Source organism: Coregonus lavaretus (genome assembly GCF_964263955.1).
Source record: "Coregonus lavaretus genome assembly, chromosome: 38".
In the NCBI taxonomy this organism is placed as follows: Eukaryota; Metazoa; Chordata; class Actinopteri; order Salmoniformes; family Salmonidae; genus Coregonus; species Coregonus lavaretus.
The window spans coordinates 21,694,884-21,714,772 of NC_140025.1; the positions used below are offsets into that span (position 1 = coordinate 21,694,884).

The 19,889-nt window shown below is 43.0% G+C and overlaps 1 protein-coding gene across 1 annotated transcript; it reads right to left on the minus strand.

Annotated features, from left to right (window-relative positions):
* Positions 1-7,248: 7,248 nt before the first annotated feature.
* rps6 (ribosomal protein S6) lies at positions 7,249-11,363 on the minus strand. The gene is made up of 6 exons (XM_084155693.1): positions 10,840-11,363; positions 9,826-9,957; positions 9,053-9,263; positions 8,386-8,532; positions 7,651-7,808; positions 7,249-7,378 (listed from the first exon to the last, which is right to left on the minus strand). The coding sequence occupies exons 1-6, from the start codon at positions 10,843-10,845 to the stop codon at positions 7,283-7,285; spliced, it is 750 nt and encodes a 249-aa protein (XP_084011819.1). The 5' UTR covers positions 10,846-11,363; the 3' UTR covers positions 7,249-7,282.
* Positions 11,364-19,889: the final 8,526 nt, after the last annotated feature.

Genomic DNA, 19,889 nt, shown 5'->3' on the forward strand with positions numbered 1-19,889 from the left:
ACTCTACCATAAAGGCCTGATTGGTGGAGAGCTGCAGAGATGGTTGTCCTTCTGGAAGGTTCTCACATCTTCACAGAGGAACTGGAGCTCTGACAGAGCTCCAATCGGGTTCTTGGTCACCTCCCTAACCAAGGCCCTTCTCCCCCGATTGCTCAGTTTGGCCAGGCGGCCAGCTCTAGGAAGAGACTTGGTGGTTCCAAACTTATTCCATTTAAGAATGATAGAGGCCACTGTGTTCTTGGGGACCTTCAATGCTGCAGAAATTGTTTGGTACACTTGCCCAGATCTGTGCCTAGACACAATCCTGTCTCGGAGCTCTATTCGACCTCATGGCTTGTTTTTTGCTCTGACATGCACTGTCAACTGTGGGACATTATATAGACAGGTGTGTGCCTTTCCAAATCATGTCCAATCAATTGAATTTACCACAGGTGGACTCCAATCAAATTGTAGATGCATCTCAAGGATGATCAATGGAAACAGGATGCACCTGAGCTCAATTTCGAGTATCATAGCAAAGGGTCTGAATACTTATGTAAATAAGGTATTTCTGTTTTTATTTTTAATACATTTGCAAAACTTTCTAAAAACCTGTTTTTGCTTTGTCATTATGGTGTATTGTGTGTAGATTGAGGATATTTTTTATTTAATCTATTTTAGAATAAGGTTGTAACGGAACAAAATGTGGAAAAAGTCAAGGGGTCTGAATACTTTCCCGAATGCACTGTATGTATTTGATAACTGCAAAATCATTTAGGCTTTTTTGGGGCTTTGGCTCATTACATGTCATTAATGTAGCGCTCATAAAATGTATTTCATATATGGCTCATCAGGCTCAGGTAGCATCAGGTTAGCATTTTCATGCTGATCAAAGCTCTAATCAAATCCAGACATATTTATATGCGTTATAATGCTTTTGAATGACATACCAGGTTACCCGGGAGAAAAGTGATTTATTCTCGGGATGGGACATTTGTAAAATATTCAAACCTGGTGTACGCAGCCATCTCGTCTATTTCAAATCTTCTCTCATTGATCAAGACATTCATCATGACATGCAGCACTTTGGGGTGGACCCACCCGTCTCAATCAATGAGAGAAGATTTGAAATAGACAAAATGGCAGCGAACACATTGTTGGATTACTTATTTTCTTAACTAATGGAGCATTTTCTAAATTCAAATGCACCACCTGCAACTGGACACATTTTAGAAGAAACTTTTTGGCCGAATCGGGAATGAAGATAGTATTGCCAAGTTAATGTTGGTCGAAAATTTGCTGTGCTACACCAAACAGTACCTAACCTGTAACTCCCAGTAATGGATACCAAAAAGCTTTGGTTAAATCACATTATCTGATGTAACAATCTGTAGCTACTGCAGGCCTGGAGTTCAGCTGAACAGCCACAGCTCTCTCTGAGTATGCACTTATCACCCGAGGTGTATGAACGATGTGACAAGCACTGGATCCGACAGTGCAAACACACACACACTACTGTCATGCAAAACTGTTTTTGGAGTGGAATGATGGCAGAAACAGACTGGTACCCAGGTTAAGCCAAATGTCTAGCCTGTTAACCAAGCCAGGCCAAACGATCAATGCCGAAAAATCTGCGCACTGGAACAAAACTCCACGTTAATAGACGCATCCCAGTCTGTTGACAGATGCTACAACACCAGTTATGTTACGTGCGTCTGTCCACGAGATTGAGATAAAACAGCCATGTAGTTTCTCCCTTGTGAGTCAGTATATCTGGGTCACCTTATGGCTGCTTTTACACAGGCAGCCCAAGCTCGGATTGGACAAAAGACCAACTGAGAAAAAGATCAGAATGGGGCTGCCTGTCTTAACGCAGCCTTAGTCTCTCCTGTGAAGATGTGCATCAGAGTCAATCTAATGGAGCCGGAGGAGATGGCTGCCATTTTAGATGTGCATCAGTCAATGTAATGGCGCCGGAGGAGATGGCTGCCGTTTTACGGGCTTCTAACCAATTGTGCTATTTTGTGGGGTTTTTCGTGTTATTTGTAACTTATTTTGTACATAATGTTTCTGCCACCGTCTCTTATGACCGCAAAGAGCTTCTGGATATCAGGACAGCGATTACTCACCTCGTACTGGACGAATATTTTTTCTTCAACGAGTCGGACACAAAGGATTTACTTCAGACACCCAACAAGGCCCAAATCCCCGTCCTTCGCAGGAGAAAGAGACAGAGATATCGGGGACGTAGGTCGGGGTGCCTTGTAAGGATCCAACAGTGAGTGGGTAATCTGCCTCTTCCATCAGTCCTATTAGCCAACATACAATCATTGGATAACAAAATTGACGAGCTACGATCACAAATATCTTACCAACGGGACATTAAAAACTGTAATATCTTGTGTTTCACCGAGTCGTGGCTGAACGACGACTTGGATAACATACAGCTGGCGGGGTTTATGCTGCATTGGCAAGATATAACAACGGCCTCCAGTAAGACAAGGTGTGGCGGTCTGTGTATATTTGTAAACAGCTGGTGTAAGAAATCTAATATTAAGGAAGTCTCAAGGTTTTGCTTGCCTAAGGTAGAGTATCTCATGATAAGCTGTAGACCACACTATTTACCAAGAGAGTTTTCATCTATATTTTTCATAGCTGTCTATTTACCACCACAAACCGATGCTGGCACTAAGACCGCACTCAATGAGCTGTATAAGGCCATAAGCAAACAGGAAAACGCTCATCCAGAGGTGGCGCTCCTAGTGGTCTGAGACTTTGATGCAGAGAAACTTAAATCTGTTTGACCTAATTTCTACCAGCATGTTAAATGTGCAACCAGAGGAAAAAATACTCTAGACCACCTTTACTCCACACACAGAGACGCATAACAAAGCACTCCCACGCCCTCCATTTGGCAAATCTGACCATAATTATATCCTCCTGATTCCTGCTTACAAGCAAAAACTAAAGCAAGAAGCACCAGTGACTCGGTCAATAAAGAAGTGGTCAGATGGCGCAGATGCTAAGCTACAGGACTGTTTTGCTAGCACAGACTGGAATATGTTCTGGGATTCTTCCAATGGCATTGAGGAGTACACCACATCACTCACTGGCTTCATCAATAAGTGCATAAATGACGCCATCCCCACAGTGACTGTACGTACATACCCCAACCAGAAGCCATTGATTACAGCCAACATCCGCACTGAGCTCAAGGGTAGAGCTTCCGCTTTTAAGGAGGGGGACTCTAACCTGGACGCTTATAAGAAATCCCGCTATGCCCTCCGACAAACCATCAAACTGGGAAAGCGTCAATACAGGACTAAGATTTAATCGTACTACACCGGTTCCGACGCTCGTCGGATGTGGCAGGGCTTGCAAACTATTACAGACTACAAAGGGAAGCACAGCCGCGAGCTGCCCAGTGACACGAGCCTACCAGACCAGCTAAATCACTTCTATGCTCGCTTCGAGGCAAGCAACACTGAAGCATGCATGAGAGCATCAGCTGTTCCGGACGACTGTGTGATCACGCTCTCCGTAGCCGACGTGAGTAAGACTTTTAAACAGGTCAACATTCACAAGGCCGCAGGGCCAGACGGTGTACTCCGAGCAACTGGCAAGTGTCTTCACTGACATTTTCAACCTGTCCCTGACTGAATCTGTAATACCAACATGTTTCAAGCAGACCACCATAGTCCCTGTGCCCAAGAACACTAAGATAACCTGCCTAAATGACTACCGACCCGTAGCACTCACGTCTGTAGCCATGAAGTGGTTTGAAAGGCTGGTCATTGCTCACATCAACAACATTATCCAAAGAAACCCTAGACCCACTCCAATTTGCATACTGCCCCAACATATCCACAGCTGATGCAATCTCTGTTGCACTCCACACTGCCCTTTCTCACCTGGACAAAAGGAACACCTACGTGAGAATGCTATCCATTAACTACAGCTCAGCGTTTAACACCATAGTGCCCTCAAAGCTCATCACTAAGCTAAGGACCCTAGGACTAAACACCTCCCTCTGCAACTGGATCCTGTACTTCCTGACGGGCCGCCCCCAGGTGGTACAGGTAGGTAACAACACATCTGCCATGCTGATCCTCAACACGGGGGCGCGTGCTTAGTCCCCTCCTGTACTCCCTGTTCACCCATGACTGCATGGCCAGGCACGACTCCAACACCATTATTAAGTTTGCCGATGACACAACAGTGGTAGGCCTGATCACCGACAATGAAGACAGCCTATAGGGAGGTCGTTAGAGGCCTGGCCGTGTGGTGCCAGGATAACAACCTCTCCCGCAACATGATCAACATTTTTAGACATTTTACATTTTAGTCATTTAGCAGACGCTCTTATCCAGAGCGACTTACAGGAGCAATTAGGGTTAAGTGCCTTGCTTGCACATCGACAGATTTTTCACCTAGTAGGCACGGGGATTAGAACCAGCGACCTTTCGGTTACTGGCACAATGCTCCTAACCACTAAGCTACCTGCCGCCCTAAAGACAAAGGAGATGATTGTGGACTACAGGAAAATAAGGACCGAGCACGCCCCCATTCTAATCGACGGGGCTGTGGTGGAGCAGGTTGAGAGCTTCAAGTTCCTTGGTGTCCACATCACCAACAAACTGTCATGGTCCAAACAAACCAAGACAGTCGTGAAGAGGGCATGACAAAGCCTATTCCTCCTCAGATCCTCAAAGTTCTACAGCTGCACCATCGAGAGCATCCTGACACCGGTTGCATCACTGCCAGGAATGGTAACTGCTCGGCCTCTGACCGCAAGGCACTACAGAGGGTAGTGCGTACGGCCCAGTACATCACTAGGGCCAAGCTTCCTGCCATCCAGGACCTCTATACAGTGGGGGAAAAAAGTATTTAGTCAGCCACCAATTGTGCAAGTTCTCCCACTTAAAAAGATGAGAGAGGCCTGTAATTTTCATCATAGGTACACGTCAACTATGACAGACAAATTGAGAAAAAAAATCCAGAAAATCACATTGTAGGATATTTAAAGAATTTATTTGCAAATTATGGTGGAAAATAAGTATTTGGTCACCTACAAACAAGCAAGATTTCTGGCTCTCACAGACCTGTAACTTCTTCTTTAAGAGGCTCCTCTGTCCTCCACCCGTTACCTGTATTAATGGCACCTGTTTGAACTTGTTATCAGTATAAAAGACACCTGTCCACAACCTCAAACAGTCACACTCCAAACTCCACTATGGCCAAGACCAAAGAGCTGTCAAAGGACACCAGAAACAAAATCGTAGACCTGCACCAGGCTGAGAAGACTGAATCTGCAATAGGTAAGCAGCTTGGTTTGAAGAAATCAACTGCGGGAGCAATTATTAGGAAATGGACGACATACAAGACCACTGATAATCTCCCTCGATCTGGGGCTCCACGCAAGATCTCACCCGTGGGGTCAAAATGATCACAAGAACGGTGAGCAAAAATCCCAGAACCACACAGGGGGACCTAGTGAATGACATGCAGAGAGCTGGGACCAAAGTAACAAAGCCTACCATCAGTAACACACTACACCGCCAGGGACTCAAATCCTGCAGTGCCAGACATTTCCCCCTGCTTAAGCCAGTACATGTCCAGGCCCGTCTGAAGTTTGCTAGAGTGCATTTGGATGATCCAGAAGTGGATTGTGAGAATGTCATATGGTCAGATGAAACCAAAATAAAACTTTTTTGTAAAAACTCAACTCGTCGTGTTTGGAGGACAAAGAATGCTGAGTTGCATCCAAAGAACACCATACCTACTGTGAAGCATGGGGGTGGAAACATCATGCTTTGGGGCTGTTTTTCTGCAAAGGGACCAGGATGACTGATCCGTGTAAAGGACAGAATGAATGGGGCCATGTATCGTGAGATTTTGAGTGAAAACCTCCTTCCATCAGCAAGGGCATTGAAGATGAAACGTGGCTGGGTCTTTCAGCATGACAATGATCCCAAACACACCGCCCGGGCAACGAAGGAGTGGCTTCGTAAGAAGCATTTCAAGGTCCTGGAGTGGCCTAGCCAGTCTCCAGATCTCAACCCCATAGAAAATCTTTGGAGGGAGTTGAAAGTAAGTGTTGCCCAGCGACAGCCCCAAAACAAAACTGCTCTAGAGGAGATCTGCATGGAGGAATGGGCCAAAATACTAGCAACAGTGTGTGAAAACCTTGTGAAGACTTACAGAAAACGTTAGACCTGTGTCATTGCTAACAAAGGGTATATAACAAAGTATTGAGAAACTTTTGTTATTGACCAAATACTTATTTTCCACCATAATTTGCAAATAAATTCATTAAAAATCCTAATGTGATTTTCTGGATTTTTTTTCCCTCATTTTGTCTGTCATAGTTGACGTGTACATATGAAAATTACAGGCCTCTCATCTTTTTAAGTGGGAGAACTTGCACAATTGGTGGCTGACTAAATACTTTTTTCCCCCCACTGTACAAGGCCGTGTCAGAGGAAGACCCTACAAATTGTCAAAGACTCCAGCCATCCTAGTAATAGACTGTTCTCTCTGCTACCGCACGGGCAGCGGTACCGGAGTGCCAAGTCTAGGCATAGTCACTAACTACACCTACATATTACCTCAACTAACCGGTACACCCTGTATATAGCGTTGCTGTTGTTTTACTGCTTTAAATGTTTACTTATTTTTCTTAACTGCATTGTTGGTTAAGGGCTTGTAAGTAAGCATTTCATTGTAAGGTCTACACCGGTTGTATTCGGCATGTGACAAATAAAATGAGTCCACAATCATCGCAGTTTTCAGAGCCTCTGTTTTAGCAGACGGTGGAAGTGCAGGACTAATATTGATGCATTAAGTGGACAACTTTATTTAACGGAAAAGAGAATCTGCTATTTAGTTTTATAAGTTAATGTTTTTCCTAGTTTGTCTGGTCCCTGCTTCAGGCACATCAGCATGGTAGTGTCAACAGTTGTCTTTGTTCATTACCCTGTCATCCAAAGGATGGTCTCTGTTTAATGAGAATCCCCTCCAGATCAAAGACTGCCTTAAATAGCAGTTACATTTACAATTGCCGTTTGGTCTGTGGCAGTCATTAAAACAAATCTGTCTTGTTCTCTACACACCTTTGACAGATTTTAGTGTTCACCAATTATGTAATAGTTTTGGGAGCCATGGAGCCTCTTAGGTATGCGACAAGGATCAATAGAAATACAACCAGGATGTTTGTTTCAGGCATGGACATTGTTTTTGATGTATGAAACACTGAATACAAACACCAGAAACAGCAAAACATTTTTTTATTCAATTCCACATTTCACTTCTGGCTGGACTCAGACTTGGATGTGGAGGCCCTAAGGGATGAGAGACGGCGTCTTTTGGCGATCTGTTCCTGGCGCTTCTCCTTAGCCTCCTGCAAACAAGGATGAGATTTGTTAGTCTTCCTACGGACTACAAGTTACTCAATGGCAATATTGTACACTTCATGCAGGATTTTGTACCTATGGACATTTCAATTAATTGTAATATTTGATTAACCATTTTATGAGAACTTGCAACACCATCAATTCGCTTGCAATCGTAGGAATGAAATAATTGGTATTCAACATTCAGGGCAATTCATTAGACATAACAGATAATGACTAATATTACAGCCAAATGCCTTAGTGGTCTCCCTTTCCGTACCTTCATCCTCTTGGCCAGCAGCTTGGCGTACTCAGAAGCCTCCTCCTTGTTTTTCTGGGTGCGCTGTTTCTTCAGGGCAATGCGGCGACGCTTGTGCTGCAGCACACGGGGTGTCACCAGCCTCTGGATCCTGGGAGCCTTGGTCCTGGGCTTCTTACCTGGAAAAGGCAGGGGAGGAGAGGTGTTACCAGTGGCATTTACTACAAAGTCTGTGCACATGGGGAAAATAGTTAAGGGTTTCAATGTTTATGGAATGTATGTCCAGCTTAGTGATAGTTGTAGCCGTTATTCATTCTAGCCAGTATTCCGAATGTTTTATAGTTTGACTGTTTTGTGCGTATCGACTAATTTGGACTGCCAATGTTCACATGAAAGAAAGATGTCCCATACAAATGTATAACTTGCCTCAAATCTGATTTTAGCCAATATACTTATTGAATGGCAACTTATTGGGAGAGCATTGCAGTTCAACCAGCCATGGTCAGAGGGTCGGGTTGCATCTGGTAAAGCAGCTCTGCAGTTTCTGTGGCACAACACTGTCCCCCCTTAAAGGCTACAGACCAGCCAGAAAGGGTCTACTGGTGTGCCAGACAATAACTCTCGAACAATTTGGCAAGCAGAAATATTAGTTTTCAAAATAAAATCACGCTGTCAAGAGTTTACAAGCGCCAATGTGCTAAGCTCTTTACCGATCCATTCATTAACAGGACCATTTAGAAGCAGTGTTGGCCTCACCTTCTTTAGTCAGGGGTCTCCTCACAACGTACTGCCTGACATCGTCCTCCTTGGCCAGGTTGAAGAGCTTGCGGATCTTGCTGGCCCTCTTGGGTCCCAAGCGGCGGGGCACGGTGCTGTCGGTCAGGCCGGGGATGTCCTTCTCGCCTGGGATGCAGGAAAAAGTGTCAAGACACTAGATTCAAAACAGTCTATACAGAATCACCACCAAAATGGTTAACCACATCCAAGCGCTGGCAGCGGGAGCAGAACAGTACTGAGGATGTTCAAGTTGGTTTCAATGGTACACAGTTGTGAAACCAGGCACGTCTTGTTTTCCTTAATATGTTTTGTAATCTTGTATACTGTATGACTTTGATGTATTTATGCAGGACTCATATGTATAAATAAATTTAAAAGACCCTAGTCTCAGTAGGACTTTCTGTCAAAATAAAGGTTTAATAAAAAAATGTATCACCTTTCAAAATAACCCAATGTTAAACAGGGAAAGGATTGGGAGAGCATTGCAGTTCAACCAGCCATGGTCAGAGGGTCAGGTTGCATCTGGTAAAGCAGCTCTACAGTTTCTGTAGCACAACACTGTCCCCCCTTTGAGGCTACAGATCAGCCAGAAAGGGTCTACTAAGGTGTGCCAGAGAAAATCATTACCATCATTACAACTCCATACCTTTCTTGATGATAACCAAGTTCAGCACACTGAGGTTGGCATCAACGATGCAGCCACGGACAGACTTGCGTTTGCGCTCTCCTGTCCTGCGGGGGCGGTAACAGGAATGGCCCTTAGCAAGTAGCAAGCGCACACGGCCATGGGTCAGCACACCCTGCTTCATGGGGAAGCCCTGCTTGTCGTTGCCTCCGCTGATGCGCACCATGTAGCCCTGGGAGAGATGAGCTAAGATTAAGTAAAAAAAACTTGCTCTGTACAAGGACCTATTGATCACAACAGACATTTACTAAGGTGTGTGAGATCATGTTGAAACGAACACGAGCAGTATCAACGTTCTGTTTCAAGACACACTGGCATTAAATTGACAATTCCAAAATTACCCAAAGCTATAGTCAATGAGCTTGGCGTAAATAGTGAAGACCACAATCACTTGAGTTTGGGACAAACTAATTGAACTATAAAAAAAAATACTTAACCAGCAGGGTCTGGTTAAGTATAGCTCCCTCAGGACGCTAGGACAGCGGAGTCACTCACCACCTTCCGGAGACATTTGAAACCCCACCTCTTTAAGGAATACCTGGGATAGGATAAAGTAATCCTTCTACCCCCCCCCTTACCCCAACCCCCCCCCCCAAAAAAAAAACATTGTAAAGTGGTTATCCCACTGGCTATAAGGTGAATGCACCAATTTGTAAGTCGCTCTGGATAAGACCGTCTGCTAAATGATGTTAATGTCTGAAAACTGAGCTGCTTTCTTAGTGACCGAAGCTTACCTTCCACTCATCTCCCAGGGGATCAGCAGCCACTTCTGTGGCCATACGCTTCTCGTAGAAGGTTCGCAGCTTGCGCTCATCATCAACTTCAATCAGCTTCTGACAGCCAGTGGCAGGAAACGAGATATTCAGCTGAGAGAGACAGATATACAGATCAGTGTGTTGTAGATTGACCAGATGTAGCAAACTACCCTAGTTGAGAATGACTTAACAATGTACATCAGGCAGATTGCTTGCTAGACTATCACCTTGCACCTAAGCTACCCATCCATAACAAACTTTAGATGAGTTGAATAATTAACTAATACAGTAGCCTAACCAAAACAAGTCAGTATGGTGAGACAGCTGAATTGAGTGCAACATGATGCAGCTATACACGGGATGCTAGCAATTGGCAGATACTACTAGTATGTTAACTAGTTGATGCAATTGGTTTAACTCGTTAGTTTCCTAGAAACAAGATTAGTTATACAGAACACGGGATGCACGTGAATCCGGCAGCTACACTATTTGGAACGATCCAATGACACGCAGTTAAGACCACAGGAACCAGTAGTTAAGTAGCTAGTTTACCGATGTTGGAAGCTAGCTGGCTGGAAGCGGCCTTGATAATGACTACGTTGTAACTAACAAACTTGTAACTCATTGGCGAAATATGGATGTGTGAACAAACCCACATCAGGGATAATGTTCGTATCCCCCCACCCCCTTAAAAAACAGCAGAGGATACTTTGTTGCGGTTCTATGAAAGACGCCAAGCAAGACATGCACATTTCTCTCAGGAGGCGGACATATTTTCAGGTTCACTTACTAACGTTGTCAGCCATAGCTAGCTAGCTAGCTAGCTAGCTAGTTAGTTACCAACAAAATCAACATGCATCCTAAAAGACAATGCAATATCAGACAAACCGAGATACGGTTTTATAATATTGGAATGGACTACTTCAATTCGGCCTGGACATTAACAGGGAGAGATTAGTTATTTTAAATATTAGTTGAATTTACTTCTCTTACCTTCATGTTGTAAAACTGACTCGACAACACTCCGCCACCAAAAAGAGACCGGATGTTCGCCTCGCTGTCTCACATAGGCGTCATGAGCTATCGCGATAACACGTGATGAAGTTACAACGTTGCGTTTTTCTCATATGAATCATTCATCAGCATTTAAAACTGCATGCATAAATGTAATGGCAACATTCAGTTGAATACTCCTAAATGAAACGTGTAAATGTTTGCCCAAGAACACTAACATAACCTGCCTCAATGACTACCGACCCGTAGCACTCACATCTGTAGCCATGAAGTGCTTTGAAAGGCTGGTCATGGCTCACATCAACACCATTATCCCAGAAACCCTAGACCCACTCCAATTTGCATACCGCAACGACAGATCCACAGGTGATGCAATCTCTTTTGCACTCCACACTGCCCTTTCCAACCTGGACAAGAGGAACACCTACGTGAGAATGCTATTCATTAACTACAGCTCAGCGTTCAACACCATAGTGCCCTCAAAGCTCATCACTAAGCTAAGGACCAAGGGACTAACCACCTCCCTCTGCAACTGGATCCTGGACTTCCTGACGGGCCGCCCCCAGGTGGTAAGGGTAGGCAACAACACATCTGCCATGCTGATCCTCAACACGGGGGCCCCTCAGGGGTGCGTACTCAGGTCCCTCCTGTACTCCCTGTTCACCCATGACTGCATGGCAGGCACAACTCCAACACCATCATTAAGTTTGCAGACGACACAACAGTGGTAGGCCTGATCACCGACAACGATGAGACCTGGCCGTGTGGTGCCAGCAGGATAACAACCTCTCCCCCAACGTGATCAAGAGAAAGGAGATGATTGTGGACTACAGGGAAAAAAAGAGGACTGAGCACACCCCCATTCTCATCGACGGGGCTGTAGTGGAACAGATTGAGAGCTTCACCAACATCACCAACAAACTATCATGGTCCAAACACACCAAGATAGTCATGAAGAGGGCACGACAAAGCTTATTCCCCCTCAGGAGACTGAAAAGATTTGGCATGGTTCCTCAGATCCTCAAAAAGTTCTACAGCTGCACCATTGAGAGCATCCTGACTGGTTGCATCACCGCCTGGCATGGCAACTGCTCGGCCTCCGACCGCAAGTCACTTCAGAGGGTAGTGCGTACGGCCCAGTACATCACTGGGGCCAAGCTTCCTACCATCCAGGACCTTTATACCGGGCGGTGTCAGAGGAAGGCCCTAAAAATGATCAAAGACTCCAGCCACCTTAGTCATAGACTGTTCTCTCTGCTACCACACTGCAAGCGGTATCGGAGCGCCAAGTCTAGGTCCAAAAGGCTTCTTAACAGCTTCTACCCCCAAGCCATAAGACTCCTGAACAGATAATCATGGCTACGCAGACTATTTGCATTGTTGGTTAAGGGCTTGTAAGTACGCATTTCACTGTAATGTCTACACCTGTTGTATTCGGCGCATGTGGCAAATAAAATGTGATTTGATTCTGTTTAAATATATTTTTTAATGTCACTGAACATGGTCTCTAATATCCCCATATTCCCCTCCAATGACTGTACAAACAAGGTATTCATCTTTCTTTATTGTCAGCTATATGCCTTTCAATATACTGTAATTCTACATTCATGATTTCATAATTTTAGTCTGTCTGGAAAAGTATACTTGTGCATCATCACGCATGTGTTACAATTTGTTGCTGTATTCAAGGGTAGGCCAACCAGAGATTACAGCACACTTCAGTGCCAGAAACATGGGACGGAAAGGTGGATTTATGGAGTAATGGGGTGGAAGAGCCAAGATTAAGTGAAATGCTAAGGAAATCTTAAAAAGAAAATCCACAGAAGAAGAAGAAGAAGAAGAAGAAGAAGAAGAAGAAGAAGAAGAAGAAGAAGTAGAAGAAGAATTACAGCGAATGAAATTGTGGACCAGTTAGCCAAAATATATCGTTTATATTAATGTTCCACTGGGTAGAGGTGAGGCCAAATGTAAGATCAGAGCCATTTTGATAGATGTGTGGCAGAAGAGATGGGACTCTGAGCCCATTTATATGCCCTCCAAAGAAAGGTGCTTAGGACATTGTACATTGAACTCGTCATTACATCTGGTTGGCAAGCATGTGAATGGTTTGTGTCTGGACTGTATGGTCCATGAAACGGTGGAGCATGTGTTGTTATATTGTTGCAAGTATGTTGAAGAGAGGGAAAGATCGAAGTGTAGGGTCATTGGGGTTGGGGGGGTTTGGAAGGGATTTTGGGGATGGGGGAGGGTCTATTAGAAGTTAGTAGGGCTCTTTTTTATTTTCTCAGAAGTACTGAGTTAGGTATGGGGAATTAGAAATTTTGTAAACCGTGATTGACCACACACTCCAGCACAGTAGGTTGCGGCATGCACCTTTAACATTGGTTTGCGGACCGCCATTATATCATAGAAGAATAAGAATTACAGCGGTGAAGAGAGTATTTAAATAAAAAAAATTAAATCTTTTTTTAATTTTTTTTGGGGGGGGGGGGGTGGATCAGCTTAATATTGCAGATAGATTGCATCTTCTATCAATGTAATTGTCTGCATCACTTCCAATCCCCCATGTTTATTTTTATTTTTTATATATATATTCCCCTTTATTACTTTTCAACCCCACCATCCTTTCCCTACTTGGAGTAAATTAGTGAACAACAACGCCCAGGCCTCTACTTCCGGTCTATACTTACTATCTACACCTTATGGACAGAGTTACTTTTACAATAATTCTATATCTATATATATATATATATATATATATATATATATATATATATATTTATTTATTTTTTTGCTCCTGAACTTCTTCTACTCTCAACCTCTCCGATCATTTTCATGATGTCCATCCAGTTTGCTTCTAAATGCCATATCTTTCTAACTGTGCTCTTTCCCAAAAGCTCCCAACATACAACCTATATACTTATTATGGACACAGTATGCTTACATTATTAGCTATCTTTGTTATTATTTGTTGTTATTTGTTATTAGTCCCATCCTTCAACTCTATTCAATACCTCCCATCTATCTCTTAACACCATCCATATAGGATTTCTATTTGCCATATATATTTCAACCGTACTGTGATGTTTTACAAAAGTTCTGAACCTTTCTATTCTCATTGCTTCTACAGATTGTGAATTAAAAATAAACATTTTTGCTAAAAGTATTATTATATTATTGATTGATTGACTATGACTTTTCAGATCACCCAGTAATGCTATCTGCAACGTTAGTTCCAGGTAAATATTGCAATCCTTTAGCCATTCCTGGACCTGTGTCCAAAAACAAGCTACAAATGGACAGAACCAAAACAAATGATCTAATGATTATATCTCTTCACAGCAAAATCTGCAGAGCTGGGAAGATTGTATCCCCCATATAAATAACATTCTATTGGTAGCAAGAATTTTATATAATAATTTAAATTGAAAGATTCTAATTTTTGAATCCGGTGTCGTTTTGCGTGTCAGTTCATAAACACTATGCCATGGGATCGGTACGTCAAAGATCTCTTCCCAACTATTTTGCAATCTATATGGGACGGCTGTCAATCCTTTGGTCCTTAAGTGAAACTGATATACTTTTTTATTTATCACAGTTTTCCTTAACCAATTATGTTCTTTAATGCAAGGCCGACAGACAAGTTCCTTACTTTCTCCCCCTTCAACTTTCCTCTTCCACTTTTGCGGTAAGGCTGCAATTATTTGGTTGTAATTTTGGGTAGAGCAGACATTTCCATATGTTTTTGTTAGCTGCATGTGCGACATAACTCCACCAGTCCTACAGATGATATCATTTACGAAGATTATACCTTTTTTAAACATTCTGTCAAAAAATAAAGTTTTTTTGTCAATTAGTATATTTGAATTTAACCACAATATTTGTTGCATTATTTGTTCTGTCGTTTCTGGAGGATTAAATTGAAATTGCAACCAACTTTCTATGGCTTGTTTTAGAAATAGTGACATTTGGGAGATTATTTCCTTTTCAAATAACTGAAAGTGAGAGGTTGTAATCTGAATAAAGGGAAAAAGGCCTTTCTTGAACAGTGGGTGAGACAATCTTACTAATTTGCTTGAGAACCAGTTCGGATTTAAGTATAACTTTTGGATGACTGAAGATTTTAGTGATAGGTCTAATGCTTTAATATTTAATAATTTCTGTCCTCCGAATTCATATTCATTATATAAATATGCTCTTTTAATTTTGTCTGGCTTGCCGTTCCAAATAAAATTGAATATTTTTTTCTCATATAATTTAAAAAACTGTTTGCTAGGCGTAGGCAAGACCATAAGCAAATAGGTAAACTGGGATAATACTAAAGAGTTAATCAGGGTTATTTTTCCACAAATTGACAGGTATTTTCCTTTCCATGGTAGTAAGATCTTATCTATTTTTGCTAACTTTCTATTAAAATTTATTGAAGTGAGATCATTTATTTCCTTTGGGATATGTATTCCGAGTATATCTACATTTACATTTTAGTCATTTAGCAGACGCTCTTATCCAGAGCGACTTACAGGAGCAATTAGGGTTAAGTGCCTTGCTTAAGGGCACATCGACAGATTTTTCACATAGTCGGCTCGGGGATTAGAACCAGCGACCTTTCGGTTACTGGCACAACGCTCTTACCCACTAAGCTACCTGCCGCTCTACATCACCATCAGACCATTCTATTGGTAAACTACATGGTAATGTAAAAATTGTATTTTTTAGTGATCCAATACGTAATATAGTACATTTGTCATAATTTGGTTTTAATCCAGAGAGGTTAGAAAATGTATCTAGATCCTCTATGAGGCTGTGGAGGGATTCTAGTTGTGGATCTAAAAGAAAACATGAATCATCTGCGTACAATGACACCTTTGTTTTTAAGCCCTGTATTTCTAGTCCTCTGATATTATTATTGGATCTGATTTTAATAGCTAACATCTCGATGGCCACAATAAATAGATATGCCGATAGTGGACAACCTTGTTTCACTCCTCTTGACAGTTTAAAACTTTCTGAGAAATAGCCATTATTTACTATTTTACACCTAGGGTTACTATACATGATTTTGACCCATTTTATAAGAGATTCTCCAAAATTGAAATGCTCCAGGCATTTATATATAAACCCCAGTCGAACTTTATTAAATGCCTTTTCGAAGTCTGCTATGAATAGCAGGCCTGGTTTCCCATATTTTCCATAGTGTTCTATTGTTTCCAATACTTGCCTTATATTATCTCCAATGTATCTTCCATGTAAAAAACCTGTCTGATTAGAATGAATGAATGAATAATATCCGACAATACCTTTTTAATTATATGCGCTATACATTTTGCTAGGATTTTTGCATCACAACACTGAAGTGTAAGGGGCCTCCAATTTTGTAAATGGACTGGATCTTTATATTTTCCACTTGTATCCTGTTTCAGTAATAATGAGATCAGACCAGAGAGAGTAGTTGGGCGAAAGCCACGGTGGGGAGGTTGGCGGAAAAGGAAATAAGGAAGAAAGTGGAACATATTATGAATAAACATGGAGTGGGGGATTGCATAGGCCTTCTGAAAGATCTGGTGAACGAGAAGATGATGGAGAAGAAAAAAAGGAGAGACATGGAATATTTATTGAGTTAATATGGAATCGCACAGAACTTTTGGAATTGCTTGAGGAGGAAATGGGACAGGACGAGAGTGAGGATGAATTAAAAGTAGTGGCAGGTGCAGTGATGACTGCTGAGAAGAAGTTGAGTGTAGAGGGAAGTAGTGAGGTGAGGAAGGTGGGCGTCAAATGCAAAAATGGGGATACGTGCTCCAGTAGTTCAGAGATGAAACTACCTGCAGTGAGGATCACCGAGTTCGGGCCTCGTCCCAAGGATGATATTGGTCCAGTGGGAGTGAGATTTGTAGAGAGAATGGATCCTTGCTGTTTGGTTGATCTATATGTGGTGTCAGGTTGGGTGGAGGAGAAGTTGGGGACTGTTGAGTTGGTGAAGGTAACTCGGAGTGGACTCGTGATGATTTATTGTGTTTCCTCATCCCAGAGGGAGAGGGCGCTCCGGATTACGAGATTAGGGAGAAGAATTTTGACGTGCTTTGCTCTCCAGAGCAGGGTGCTGTTGAAAGGAGTGATAACAGGGGTGGCATTAAGTATTGAGGAGGAGCAGTTGAAATGGAAGATTCCTGGTGTCTGTGATGCCCGCCGCTTGATGAAACGTAGATCCGTTGGGGAAATAGAGAAGACATTATCTGTCATGCTGAGTTTTGATGCAGTCGTTACCAGATAAGGTCAAGGTAGGAAGTGTCAGTTATCCAGTGAGAGTTCATGTTCTGAAAATATTACAGTGTTTTTGGTGTCAAGGTTATGGGCATATTGCAGCAGATGCCTAGATGTGATATGTGATAAGTGTGCAGGAGGGCATGAGACGAAGGAATGTGTGGTATGTATCGGTTTAGAAAGTTGTGTGTGTTTGTTGTGGGGGTGATCATGGGGCTGGAGATCGGAGGTGTCCGGTGAAAGAAAGGCAGATTGAGTGTTGCACAGAAAGTGTAGTATACCGAAGCAGTGAATAGAGTGGTAGAGAAGGATGGGTACAGGGTGAGGGATCCTGAGAGGATTCCTGTGAGTAGGCAGAGGTCAAGAGAGAGTGATGGGAAGAATATGTGCTTCAGTAAGGTGGGCTTTTTAGAATGTATTTGTAACCGGTGTGAAATGGCTAGCTAATTAGCGGTGCGCGCTAGTAGCGTTTCAATCGGTGACGTCACTCGCTCTGAGACCTTGAAGTAGTTGTTTCCCTTGCTCTGCAAGGGCCGTGGCTTTTGTGGAGCGACGGGTAATGGTGCTTCGAGGGTGACTGTTGTCGATGTGTGCAGAGGGTCCCTGGTTCAAGCCCAGGTAGGGGCGAGGAGAGGGACGGAAGCAACACTGGTACATACAGCCATGGTTGTTAATTGTACTGCAGAAATTAATCAAAAGTCACAGAAAATAGAGGTTGTAGTGTCAGCGGCAGAGAAGTACTTGGGATTGCGAGGATTTACTACAGAACAGCTGCAGGGGGTGTTGAGTGGTAGTGATATGTCCTCTCAGACCATTGGTCTGGAGTAGGACTAGGTAGGGTTAAATAGTGGAATGGGTGGTGTTTTTTTTTTGAGAGGGCTAATAGGTGGTCGAGTAATTTTCCTTTTCCCCAATTTTGCATTATTGTGGCCAAGAATGTGATGTATGTAGACCGTGAATGGCATCACACTCCAGTACAGTAGGTGGCGGTGTATGCACCTAGAAGTTGGATGCGATCCGCCAACCAAATCCCAAAGAAGAAGAAGAAGCAGAATTACAGCACTCTGGCACTGACTTTACCCAGGTGCCTGTGTTGATGTTTGTCCTGAGTGATTAATTGGGTGGTCGAGAAAAGAAACAATGGAAATACGTTTTTGGGACTGCAAAAAGGGAAAACATCTCGAGAAACGTTGTAGGGATGCCAGAGTCCCCTGGTGCAAACCAGGAGTATGGTGGAAGTAACGTTAGACAAATGTTTGGTTGGAGAGCCTAGTAAATGCCGTCCCTTTAGAAAGCAAGAACAAGATGTATGTTAGGTGAAGTACAGTATTATCGTAAGGAGACGTATACTTGGATTACGGAGGAGGAATGGAGGGAAAAAGAGAGGCAGAGGAGGTCTAAGATAGAGAGGGAGGTAGATTGTGAGCTTGAGTCTGATAAAAATTGCGGGAAAAAGGGAGAAGGTTTGTTAAAGGTAGAATGGTAGAAAATGTAAGCGGAGTGAGTTGAAGACAGGAGGAGAAATGGAAGTGAATGAGGGTGAAGTATTGGAGATGGTAGGTGTGGTGAAGTACTCGGAGCCTGAGGCTTGCACCGAGGGTCAGGATAAAGATGAGTCTGTGACAGTAGGAGTGAAGTTTTTGGAAAAAGTGGACCCTTGCCTTTTGGCTGATCCATTTATGGTTTCAGGGTGGGTTAAAAAATAGTTGGGTATAGTGGAATCGGTGAGGGTAACCAGAAGTGGTCTAGTGATAATTGTTTGTGTTTCTGTTGGTCAGAGGGAGAAGGCGCTCGGAGTTAAACAAATGGGGGCACTATTGAAAGGAGTGATTACTGGGGTAGCAGTAAATGTAAAAGTTGACCAACTGAAGGGGAAGATTCCAGGTGTTTGTGATGCTCATCGTGTGGTGCGACGCAAACAGAGTGGCGAGAGTGGGGAAACCGAAGAGTCATTGTCTGTTCTTTTGAGTTTTGAAGTTGAGTCTTTGCCCGACAAAGTGAAGTTAGGATATATAAGTTATCCTGTACGAGCTTATGTGCCGAATACATTACGATGTTACAGGTGTCAAACTTATGGGCATGTGGCAGCAGTGTGTAGGAGGGAGGTTCCAAGGTGTGAGAAGTGTGCAGAAGGGCATGAGACAAAGGAATGTGTAGCATTGGGGAAAGTAGTGGTATGTGCTAATTGTAGGGGTGCCCATGGGGCTGGGGATCAGAAATGTCCCGTGCGAGAGAGGCAGGTTGAGGTTTCCAGGGTAAGAGTAGTGAAGAAGTTGTCATATGCTGAGGCAGTGAAGAAAGTAGAGGAAGATTGGTCAAGGGGGAGGAGTGGTGAGAGTAGTAGATATGTACCAGTACAGAGGGATAGGCCAACAAGTGATATATGTTTCAGTAAGATTGGATTTGTAGCATTTATAGCAATGGTTATTAATTGTACTGCAGGGATGGAACGTAAGTCAAAGAAAATTGAGGTTGTGGTGGCAGCTGCAGAGAGGTATTTGGGTGTGCGAGACTTGACATCAGAAGAGTTACAGGTTGTGTTAAGTGGTGATGTCCCATCCTTTCAGGTTGAGGGCATGAGGTAGGAATACAAAAATAATAATAGGGGAGTAGGGTGGTGTTAATTTCTTTATTGTTTTTTGTTGATTAAATTGTTTTTGAATTTGTGAGTGTAGTGTTAGATGGTAGGGTATTTCTTTATTTTATTTTTCAAGCAAAATAAAAGGGAGTTGTACTCCAGTCTAGTAGGTGGCGGTAATGCAACATAT